Raw genomic sequence first — 11,647 nt, forward strand, 5'->3', positions numbered from 1 at the left:
ATGACGTGTGCGAGCACACACACACCGAGTTCAGAGAGGCCTCTGCAGGTGGTGAAAGCTCCTGACCCGACTGACAGAGGGGAGTCCGCACAGGGGAGCAGGTGTATCACCTCCCCAGTGCCACGTCTCAGCCCCTAACCAAGAGGCGAGGAGGACAGGGAGGGAGAGGACTGGGGTTGTGAATTGCTAGTGTTCACGGAGAGAGACGAGTCCCTCTGCCATCTAAATGCCAAAAATCACTCAGTACATTTAGAGGTGGGTCCAAGTGTCCTCATCCCTATAGGGAGTTTGGGATTGACTGTCATCTCTCTCCTGAAGGGAGAGTAGCCACTGAATTTGTGGAGATGTTAGTGCTGAGAGGTAGAGAAAGGGTAAGTCAAGAGATAGGAAACCTGAGGAATCGGGAGCCATTTAGGACAAGTGTGTTCGTGCAGGCAGAGCATGGTTCCTCTGCTTATCTGTCAAGGGGGAAGAGAGAGACAGTTTCCTCTTCTCAAGAAAAGAGAGTAGAACCTCAAGAGACCTTGTCAATTTTGGAGGGCCCAAAACTGACCCCCAGCACCCACTACCACCACCATCACTACCCCATATTAGTCAGGTCCTGGTCATCTCTCCCCTTTTAGGTTGGCAAAGGTGTGGGTTAGAGAGACAAGGGAACTCTTGGCTGGTGAGGCTGGGAGAGAATGGCGGGTAAGCTGCCTACACTCACACTTTTTAGTTTGAGGGAAATATGTAAATTTTCCATGGCCCGTTGGGTATCATGGGATGTGGCTAACCTTAAAGAGAACATTACTGAGGAAGACTAGTTTTCCCAGCCGAACAGATGGACACACCAATCTCACTGTATTTAATGTCATTAATTCAGAGAGGGGCAAGAAGTAGGAAACACTGGTTGTCGTCAGAGAAGAGAACAGCAGAGCTGATGGTAGACTAGGGTAGACCAGGGAAAGATCAAGTGCCAGGAGAGTGACTCAACGCCTCCAGGACAGCTTTTCCAAACAAGATGTGGAGATGGGTGATACCCAAGCCCCATCCTTCCGGTCTCCTGGCTCCCCAGAAGCCATAGTAGGAGACCATGCCCATTCATTGACCTCGTGTATGGGGAATGGGGTCCCTGATCACACTGTGGTGGCCCCTCAGACACCTGCCACCAGGCCCCAATCACATTCCAGTTAAAAATTCGTGAGTGGATTTGTCCAGGCTTGTAGAGATCCTGCCTGCCTGTGGATCCCTTTGCTTTGGCTCAGGAGGTATTGGGCTTAGGGGGCAAACTGTACCCTGGGTTAAGATTTCATCCTGAATTTGGAAGATAAGATGTGGCTACAAGGGTCAGTGAATGGAAATTGGGTCTCAGAATAGATTAGAAGATACTCGATGGATAGCTCTCATCCCAGGACTGTCCCCCAGACCTTAGAAAAGTCAGCTGGCCATTTAGGTCTCAGTTTTCCCACTTTTTAGGTCATGCAGTACACATTTGTAGTTGCGTTCTGTTTACCTGGTGTCTTTTTATGTGAGAGTTTCCCTTGCCATGTGTCACTGGTTTGGTGGAGTTGGCTATCAGGGAAGGGCATGGCCTGTCAACATGGCTTGATTCAATATCAGGCACGGGACTGCAGAATGGTTAATTAGTAGGGCCGTCTGCAGTCTCCTAGCCTACAGGGTTGTTTGTGATTGAAGGGCCCAGAATCTAGTGTGTGATGATGGTTTGGTACGTGTTTCAGATTTTAAAAAATTCATTTTTACAAACCAAGGGGATGGAGTCAGACTGTACTCACCATTCACAGAGACAACGGTGCCTGAACCAGATACATAGGCCATGTCAGGGTGCGCTATTGTTAGTTTCACACAGTAATAGGTGCCCACATCTTTGGGCGACACATCACTGATGCGGATGGAATAGTCTGTTTGGTTGAACTCTGAGTTTTCCACTTGGGTTACTCGGGGGAATTGGCTTCCATTGAAACTGTAAATTAATTGTCGTTCTTGCCCATTCTCCCTGAACCACAAGACAGGCCCTGCTGGGGAGCGAGCAGACACGTTGCAGCCCAGTGTCAGGATCTCTCCAGCTCTGACTGAAACTGAACTTTCAGGCTGGATCACCTGGAAGTCTTCATCCGAAGTTCCTGGAAAGAAAATTTGCATCATTTCTCATGTTCTTTGTCTTGGCCCAAGATGTTCTGAGGGTCTAGTGTTAGGTCAAGGTGGGGACTCATAACACACTCTTTTAGCAACATATACTGGCTCCAAAGTATGAAAATTACAAACTGGGTTGCCCATTGGGACCAACGTACAGAAAGGGGGAGGGTACCTTCCTTCTGCATCACGATAGGAGAATGGCCTGGAGAATAATAGGTGCTGTATAAACAGGGGAGTTTGCTGACTAACAAATTACTACAAACTTAGTTTAAGGAAACACGTATTATTTCATAGTTCCTGTGGACCAGGAGTGCAGGCACGGCTTAGCTCAGCTCTCATGCACAGAGGGATGATGATGTGAAGACACAGGGGGAAGTGCCACGTACAATCCGGGGATGGTCTGAGGCTACCAGGAGCTAGGAGAGAGGCCTGGAACAGATTCCTCCTCACAGTTTATAGCAGTTTTAGTTACAATTGCCAAGCTTGAAAGCAACCAAGATGACCTTCAGTAGGTGAGTGGGTAAAGAAATCGTGGTACATCCAGACAGTGGAATGTTATCCAGTGCGAAAAGAAATGAGCTAGCAAGTTCTGAAAGGATACGGAAGAACCTTAATCAAAAGGAGAAGCCTGCATACTGCATGGTTCCAACTATATGATATTCTGGAATAGGCAAAAGTACGGAGACAGGGAATATATCAGCGATTGCCAGGGGTTAGGGTGGAAAGAGATAAATAAGCAGAGCACAGAGGATTTTGAGGGCAGTGAAACTACTCTGTATAATACCATAAAAGTGGATATCACTATCCATTTGTCCAAACCCATAGACTATACAATACCAAGGGTGAAACATAATGTGAATTATGGACTTTGGGTGTTAATGACATGCCAGCGTAGGTTCATCATTTCTAGTAAATGTACCACTCTGGTGGAGGATATTGGTAATGGGAGAGACTGATGTGTGGGGACAGGGAGTGGTATGGCAAATCTCTGCATCTTCTGCTCCATTCTGGTATAAATCTAAAACTTCTTTAAAATACAAGGTCTATTTTTAAAAAAAATTCATTTCCATATCAAAGGTCATCTAGATTTTCTTCTATGATATCTTGTAGGAATTTTATACTTTTGTGTTTTACACTTGGGTTATTTTTATGAAGGTTGTTAGGTCTGTGTCTAGAATCTTTTTTTTTTTTTTTTTTTGGCACATGGATGTCCAGATGTCCAATTGCTCCAGCAACATTTGTTGAAAAGACTGTTATGCTCCTTTCCCAAAGATCAGTTGGCTGTATATATGTGGGTCTACTTCTGGACTTTCTATTCTGTAGCATTGATCTGTGTGTCTGTTTCACCAATGCCACTGTTTCAATTACTGTAGCTTTCTAGTAAGTCTTGTATTGAATGGTGTCATTCCTCTGACTTTGTTCTTCTCCAACATTGAGTTGACTATTCTGGATCTTTAACTTCTCCATGTGAATTTAAAATCAGTTTGTCGGGGCGCCTGGGTGGCACAGCGGTTAAGCGTCTGCCTTCGGCTCAGGGTGTGATCCCGGCGTTACGGGATCGAGCCCCACATCAGGCTCCTCTGCTATGAGCCTGCTTCTTCCTCTCCCACTCCCCCTGCTTGTGTTCCCTCTCTCGCTGGCTGTCTCTATCTCTGTCGAATAAATAAATAAAATCTTTAAAAAAAAATCTAAAATCAGTTTGTCAATATCCATCAAATAGTTTGCTCTTATATTGATTGGGATTGCAATCAATCCTTAGATCAAGTTGGGAAGAACGGATATCCTGATAATATTGAGTCTTCCTGTCCATGAACATGGGATGTATCTCTATTTGTTTAATTCTTCTTTGATTTAAAACTGATTGCTTTAATCAGTTTTCTAGCTTTCTTTATATAGATCTTGTACATATAATATGAGATTTATACCTATTTCTTTTTTTTTAGGGGGTGATAATGTAAATGGTCACATGTGTTTTTAGTATATAGAAACATAATTGATTTTTGTATGTCGATCTTGTATCCTTGCTGAACATGCTTATTAACCCCAACAGTTTTTTTTTTTAAGTAGATTCTTTGTAATTTTCTATGTAGACAATCACATCATCTGCAAATAAGGGGTTTTTTCTTCCTTTTTAACTTCCTTCCCTTCCTTTCCCTTCCCTTTCCCCTTCTGTCCCTTCCCTTCTATTCCTTTCTTCCTGTCCCTCTCTCCCCTACAATTTCTAGTACTATGTTGAATAAGAGTTGTAAGTAGGGACATCCTCCCTCAGTCTTTATCTTACAAAAAAAAATTAAGTCTTTCACCATTAAGTATAATGATAGCTGCAGGGTTTTTGTAAATGTTCTTCATCAAATTGAGGAAGTTCCCTCCTATTGCTAGTTTGCCCTGAGTTTGCATCATGGGTAGGTGTTAGAAATGATTTTTCTGCATCAGTTGATATGATCAAGCAATTTTTCTTCTTTAACTTGATGTGATGGATTACAATGATTGATTTTCAAATGTTGAAACAGCTTTGCATGCCTGGAATAAATCCTTCTTAGTCATGGTATACAACTTTACACATTCAAAATTCTATTTGCCAAATTTTACTCAGGATTCTTTTTCTTTTTTTTAAAGATTTTATTTATTTATTCGACAGAGATAGAGACAGCCAGCGAGAGAGGGAACACAAGCAGGGGGAGTGGGAGAGGAAGAAGCAGGCTCATAGCGGAGGAGCCTGATATGGGGCTCGATCCCATAACGCCGGGATCACGCCCTGAGCCGAAGGCAGACGCTTAACCGCTGTGCCACCCAGGCGCCCCCTTTACTCAGGATTCTTGCATTTAGATTCATGAGTGATACTGGTCTGTAGTTATTTTTTTATGTACAGTCTATCTGGTTTTGCTATCAAGGTAATAATGGCCTCATCAAATGAGTAGGGAAGTGTTTCCTCCTCTTCTATTTTCTGGAAGAGAGTTTATGAACTTGGTATTCCCATTTAAATGTTTGCTAACATTCTTCAGTGGGGGTGTGTGTCTCATATATTGTACTCTTTCCTAAAACATCCAAGCTTTCTTCCTCCTTGCTTATACTCAGGTAAAGGTCTTGGGTTCCTCTTGCATCTGATCTAAATTCATCAAGCCATCTGCTGTGGCATTTGGGACTCAAAGCCTCTGCCAACATGAACCAATGGCCTTGGGAAAGAGACTCCGCATGCTTCTTTAGCTCTTTCAGCAAGCAGAGGCAGAACTGCTTAGTTCTCTTGGAGACCCTGCAGGGTTCATCTTCCATCACTGACCCGGAGAGACCTCCAGTGACCACTTCTGGCTAATGTTCCATGAGCACACAAACCTCTGCAAATGTTTAACAGTGATTATCTTAGGATGGAAGCACTGTGAATTCTTTTCTCGCTTTATAATTTCATGTTCTCCAACATGCTTTTCTTCGTTGAGAAGTTGCAGCTGTGTGGTGGTAATAAATTTGAAAGACAGGTTCTTTGTTCCTTGGGGATGGGGGAACGAGAGCTCTAATGTGTGCTGTATTCAGCCCTGTGACTATTAACATGTGTCCATTCCCTGAACAAAAGGGTGTGGAGCAGGCTTGGCCACTGGGAGATTTTGTGAACCGGGAGCCATTCCAATCTAGTTCTATAAATTCTGGATGAGATAGAGAAAACCCTCCCCCAGGACATTCTAGGTAAACAGGTGAGGAGAACACAGTAAACAAGCATAGGGGCGTCCTCATCACACATACTTGAGCCACAACTCACCTGTGAATCTCAGCAGCAGAGTCAGCAGCAGGGATGGCAGAGGTGGGCAGGGTCGGGAGGCAGGGACAGGCATCATGGTGGCCCTGGAGCCTTCTCTGTCTGAGTGTTGTCCTGGAGAGGCCCAGGACTTCTGCCCTGAGGAGAGAAGACACTCCCTGCCTCCATGATGTCAGAGGAAGGGAATTGTGATGAGAGGAAAGACCATGGGACTCTAACAGCTTTTCTTTGAGATTACCAAATGGACAGGCAGGGTGGCCACAAGCTGAGAAGTTGCTGCTAGAAATGATTGGTTTTCCATAGTTAAGGGCATATCATAGACTTGTGCTCATTCCTGTGCCTCGTCCCAACTGAGGTCTCACCAACCCACACCCCTGCTGATGTAGAGGCCTAGAGACATGGTGTGGCAAAGAGGTTAGAGTTTTGGAGATGGTGATGGTTTGTGTCTTAGAGGATGGTTGGGGCGACAGGGAAGGTGGGGCTGGGGGAACATTTTGCCCACTGAGGGAAAGCAATACACCTAGAAACACACCTGGAATGTGAGGGCCACCTCTGCTGTCTGTGCTGGGTCTGGGGTTAGCTCTGAGGGAAGGGAGTAGAGGGACAGAAGAAACACTCTTAGAAAGAGAAGGAACCAGCATGCTGGCTTCTTTATTTCTCACCTCTGCAACGGGCTCTACCCAAGCACAAAGGTTGTGTTGGGACTCTCAGTCCACACTCAGCTGGTGACCCTTTAGTGTCCACGAGTCCATAGTCAGGCACTGACTGCTAGGGTGATTTCCCTGTTGCCTCCTTGTGAGCTGTGCCTCCTCAGGAATCAATAGGATGTTATGGCCAGGAGAGGTGTTAGAACAAGAGGAGAGTCCACGGCAGGCCCAAACTGCATAGAGGAGATGAGAAGACTCCTCTCCCCTTGTGATGTCACCATCCTATCACATTGTTCTGGAATGATGAACTCCATGCTGGGACGCCATCCGTGGCCCCTGCTGAGGGCTGTACAGGATCTTTCCTCGAGGTCCAGCATCCTACATTTCCTCCCACCTCCAGCAGACTTCACACCTCCCATCAGACTCTCAACTCTACAGAGCCTGGGATTTTTAGTGCCTTGATGGTCAAGAGCATTGGCTTTGCAACCAGATGTAGTTTAGATTCTAATCCTGAATCACTTCTTGGTGGCTGACCTATATGTCCTTTGACCACGAAATTTTCATTTGTATAGCTGAAATATTCAAAAGTGAGTTCATAGTCTGCACTTGAACATTTTCTTCTCCCCTTTAGTATGTGGCACATCCTCTACCCATTTGGTCAATCCAAGAAGGGGCCCATGTTCTATATCCTCACTTGTCCATTCATGTCTACACATTACCAGACCCTGTTAGTTTTACCTCCTAAACACTTCTTGAATCTATTTCTCCATCTCCATGGTCATCTCTTGTGTGAATGAAAACTATTACTTCCTAATAGGCTATCCCCAAATCTTTCGCTCCCCGTAAGCTCTACCTTCTACTTTATCCAGGGTCTTCTACAATTCAGATCTGAGTAAACTCCTCTTTTGTATAAACAATTCTCGTTGCTCTTGTATATTAAGACTGTTGCTGTATGGTATATGGTCTATGGCATATAGTATATGGTATATGTAATATATATAATATATAATATGGCATATATAATATGGTATGTGGTATATGGTATATGGTATGTGGAATTTGGTAATGGTATATTGTATGTGCCATGTGGTATGTGATATGTGGTATATGGTATATTGTATATGGCATATGGTGTGGTACATGGTGTGTGGTATATGGTATATATGGCATATGTGTTTGGTATGTGGTATATGATATGTGGTTAGTGGAAGTATAAACAATTCACCCTTCCATGACTTGCTTGGACCTTAGAGACAAAAGAATCCCCACCTTGTCTGGTACCCACCACAGCCTCTCCCCTCCACATCAGGTTCCCTGGGAAACAGGAGCTGAGATGAATATTAATAAGTAGGTCATTTTCAGGAAGTACGTTAGGATCCAAGAGTGGCTAGGAGGAGAAGGGAGCAGAATTGTTTAGAAGAAGTTGAGCTGCAGTAAAGTCCCAAAGAAGACCTCACTTGATCTCCCGTGGAGCTCTGGTGCCAGGATGTTGCTTCAGAGTTGTCCTGAGCTGGGTTGAGAGGCTGGACCTTTACATCTCCATGTTGACTAGCCCCTGGATGTGGCAAGGTCCCGGGCATGACCTTGGGCATGGTGGCTCTCAGCTGAGGCCATCCCAAAGAGGGCTGAGAGCTGAGGGCCATCTCCTCAGGCCTGGTGCATCACAGCCTCCACCACCCTCTGCAAAGACCCTTCGACCTCAATTCCTCGGGCTCAGCACATGGATTAACTGCATGCCCACTGAGGTCTTAAAGCCACCCCACCTCATCCAGAGCTCTCTGACCCCACTTGGTCTAACCTGGGCTTTGCTAGTTGGAAACATTTAGGATGAATATCATGGGGGACTGAGAAGCAGGTTCTTCTGGGATCTCTGAGCGCCTGGCTCTGGGGTGAGCTCTAGCAGAGGACAGAGGAAGGAAGACAAGGAACCTCAGAGCTGTGAAGTCAGATAAAACTTGGGTATAAAAACACAGAAGTCTCTCCACCGCACATTTCCTTTCCTTGTCCCCCAACAGGGTGCAAGAGGCAGAGATCCATCTGCGGACAAGATGTTGACATATGTTTTAATAGACTTAATTTTTGAAACAGTTTTACATTTAGAGTAAAATTGTGACAATAGTACAGAGTTCCAATATACAGCTGCACACGGTTTCCCCTCTTATTAGCATCTGACAGTAGTGTGGTGTGTCTGTGATAATTAATGAACCAATATTGGTGCATTGTTTTTAACCAAAGTCCATAATATATTTAGATTTTGTCTTAGCTTGGGCCTCTCTAAGAAAGCAGCATACACTGGATGCCTTGAAACAACAGGAACTTACTTCTTACGGTCCTGGAGGCTGGAAGTCTGAGATCAGGGGGTCCGTGTAGTTGGGTTGTGATGAGACCCCTCTTTGCAGTTGCAGACTGCCAACCACTTGTCATCTCACCTGGGGAATGGGGTGAGCTGGCTGTCTGGTCCCTTTTCCCGAGGGCATTGATCCCATTCATGAGGACTCCACCCTCAAGACCTCATTACCTGTCAAAGACCCCACCTCCAAATCCCACCACACTGGATGTTAGATTTCAACACATGAACGTTGGAGAGACACAGATATTCAGTCCAGAAGAGATTTCCTTAGTTTTTACCCCATGTCCCTTTCTGTTCCAGAATTCCCCGCAGGATACCGCATCACATTTTCTCGTCATGTCTCTTTAGGCTCCTCTCAGCTGTGAGAGCTTCTTGGACTTTCCTTGAGGGTGGCGGCCTGACAGTGTTGAGGAGTGCTGTTCAGGTCTATGGTGGAATGTTCCTCTTTGTAATTTATGGATGCTTTTCTCATAAGCAGACTGGAGGGATGGGTTTGGGGAGGAAGGCCACAGAGGAAAAGTGTCGTTTTCATCACATTGTATCATGGACCACACTGTGGCCGTGGGGTATGACTGCTGGTGCACCCGTGATCACCTAGCTGACCTGATTTGTCAGGCGTCCCCTCTGTAGTTACTCCTTTTTCCTCCTTTCCATTCTGTCCTCTTTGGAAGGGAGTCACAACAAGCAGCCTGCCCCTCCTGAGTGGGCACTTAGGCTGCCCCTCCTGAGAGTGACGTATCTACATACATCATTTGGGACTTTTCTGCACAGGACATTTTTTTTTTCTCCTCGGCTTATGAATTTATTCAGTTATTTACTTATATCAGTATGGCTCAAAGATATTTATTTTATATGTGGGGTTATAATCAGTCTTAGTCAATTCAGGCAGCTATAACAAAATATCCCAGACTGGGTGGCTCAGAACAAAAGAAAGTTCTTGCTCACAGTCGAGGAGGCTGGAGTCTGAGATCAGGGAGCCACTCTGGTCCCCAGACTGTGGGTATGCAGCCAGAGGAGCAGAGTGAAGGCAAACCGACCATGTCAGCGAAGAAGGTGGTGGGGAAGGAGGGTGAAAACGTCCCGGAGGATGTGACACAGAAATATTCATATTAATATTGTAAGGATTTCACAACATTGAACGTGCAAGGGATGGAATGTTGGAAGCTGATCCCAGTTGAGAATGGAGTGAGGTTACTCAGATGCTGGCTCTATTTGGTCAACTATGCAATCGGAAGAGGCCAAGCACTGTGCAAACTATTCTTGATGAGTCTTTACAAAAAAATAAAACGCTTCCCTTTTCAGTGTTTCTAATATTTGAAATGACAGAACACCAAATAAATAATGGTTCTATTGTTTTTTCACTTCCCTATACATTCATAATGGACAGTTGGAGACTTCCTGTGTTTTGAAAAAGGTTTTTAAAGGTCTCAGAAAAATCGTTTTTCTCCGCTGATTATTGAGATCACTTTGCATGGTTTCAGCTGCACCATCGTTGTTCTGTCCTGCACTGTCGTGCAAAGTGAGCACTGGCTCCACGTGTCATGTCAGCTAATCATAAGTTCTACGGAAACAATTTAAGTAGGTGATGAGCTGTGAGAACACGGAGTGAGAGAGAGGAGCTGATAGTTTATATAGGGTGGTTTATGGAAAGGCTTTGATAACGTGACATGTCAGCAGAGTTTGAAATAGGGAGAGAGTGTCATGCAGACCATAGGGGGAGAAACAGAGGAGAGGTACAGTTTGACTTCCATTTCCGTGGAATCACTATGGCTGAAACTGGAGAGCCTGTTAGAGTCAAAGCAATGGTCCAGGAAGGGATGCTGGTGGCTGAGACCAGGGAGCAGCCCTGGGAGTGAGCAGTGTGCAGATTCTGGGTGGAGCTCACTGGGGAGTGGCAGGAGGCTTACACTCACTCCTCAGAGCTTTGCAGGAATTTTGCAAGCTAGCTGTTAAACACAGTTAGTTTGTAATTGGTCACCATGGAAGTATCGACACCACAGAAGTCCACAAGCACCACAAATCAGGCTTCTTTTCCTCTCTGAGAGTGGACTGTTTCACGTTTACCATCCCAACACTGGACACAGCATTCTGAAGGCAGAATTGAACGTGGGATATAAAGTAAGAAAATCAAGGCTGGCTCCAGGCTTCTGGACTGCCAGCTTGAGTACATGAGCTGTGGGGTTCGGAAGGATGAAGGTGATGCAAGAGCTAGTGTTCGCATCACAGGGAGGAGGGAATCTTGTCTCTGGGATTGAGGAGTACAGCATGTAGGCAAAGAGGAAGGAGAATCATTTCCCTTCTGCAAACCAGCATGGGATTCATTTGTATTTAAGACCCAATGGAGAATCTCACCAAGGCTGGGGAGGCTGGGGCTTGGCAGGAATAACTCCTGAGAGCATGGACATGAGAGTGTAGTTCATGGCCACGGTCCCCAGGAGATGGATGAGAGATACCTGGGATGTGTAGATGTGACTTGTTTCTAACATTCCAGGCAGATATTCATGTGTTAGTCCCCAGAGTAAGTTCCCATGGCCCCTGCTAAGGACCACGTATGAAGACCCAGCTCTGGGGCATCAAGGACCCTGAGAAGGAGCAGCAGGAACTGTGGGCTGGTGGGTCTCTGGGGGAAGCAAGGCATTTGGGGTAGAGTTGTGGATGCTTCTAGTTGTTCCTTCTGTTAGGCCGGGTCCCTCAGGGAAGGAAGCAGGCAGCAGAGTCTGAAGGTAGATTGTAGCAGGGGAGGAAGGAAGGTGCTGTGGGACCCATGTT

General features: G+C 45.5%; 1 protein-coding gene across 1 annotated transcript; it reads right to left on the reverse strand.

Moving 5' to 3' along the window:
* Positions 1–605: 605 nt before the first annotated feature.
* On the reverse strand, positions 606–5,957 carry LOC113258255 (signal-regulatory protein beta-1-like). Its single transcript, XM_057312723.1, has 3 exons — positions 5,885–5,957; positions 1,776–2,123; positions 606–673 (listed from the first exon to the last, which is right to left on the reverse strand). Exons 1-3 carry the CDS (start codon positions 5,955–5,957, stop codon positions 606–608), a joined length of 489 nt encoding a protein of 162 aa, XP_057168706.1.
* Between the last annotated feature and the right edge of the window lie 5,690 nt (positions 5,958–11,647).

Source organism: Ursus arctos, unplaced genomic scaffold, assembly GCF_023065955.2.
Source record: "Ursus arctos isolate Adak ecotype North America unplaced genomic scaffold, UrsArc2.0 scaffold_16, whole genome shotgun sequence".
Lineage (NCBI taxonomy): Eukaryota > Metazoa > Chordata > Mammalia > Carnivora > Ursidae > Ursus > Ursus arctos.

Coding starts and splice junctions, on each gene's coding strand:
- LOC113258255 (XM_057312723.1), bottom strand. CDS start 5,957: ATGCCTGTCCCTGCCTCCCGACCCTGCCCACCTCTGCCATCCCTGCTG. Junction 2,124..5,884: donor TCTGCTGCTGAGATTCACAG/GTGAGTTGTGGC, acceptor TTTTCTTTCCAG/GAACTTCGGATGAAGACTTC. Junction 674..1,775: donor CACCGTTGTCTCTGTGAATG/GTGAGTACAGTC, acceptor ATTCTCTCCCAG/CCTCACCAGCCAAGAGTTCC.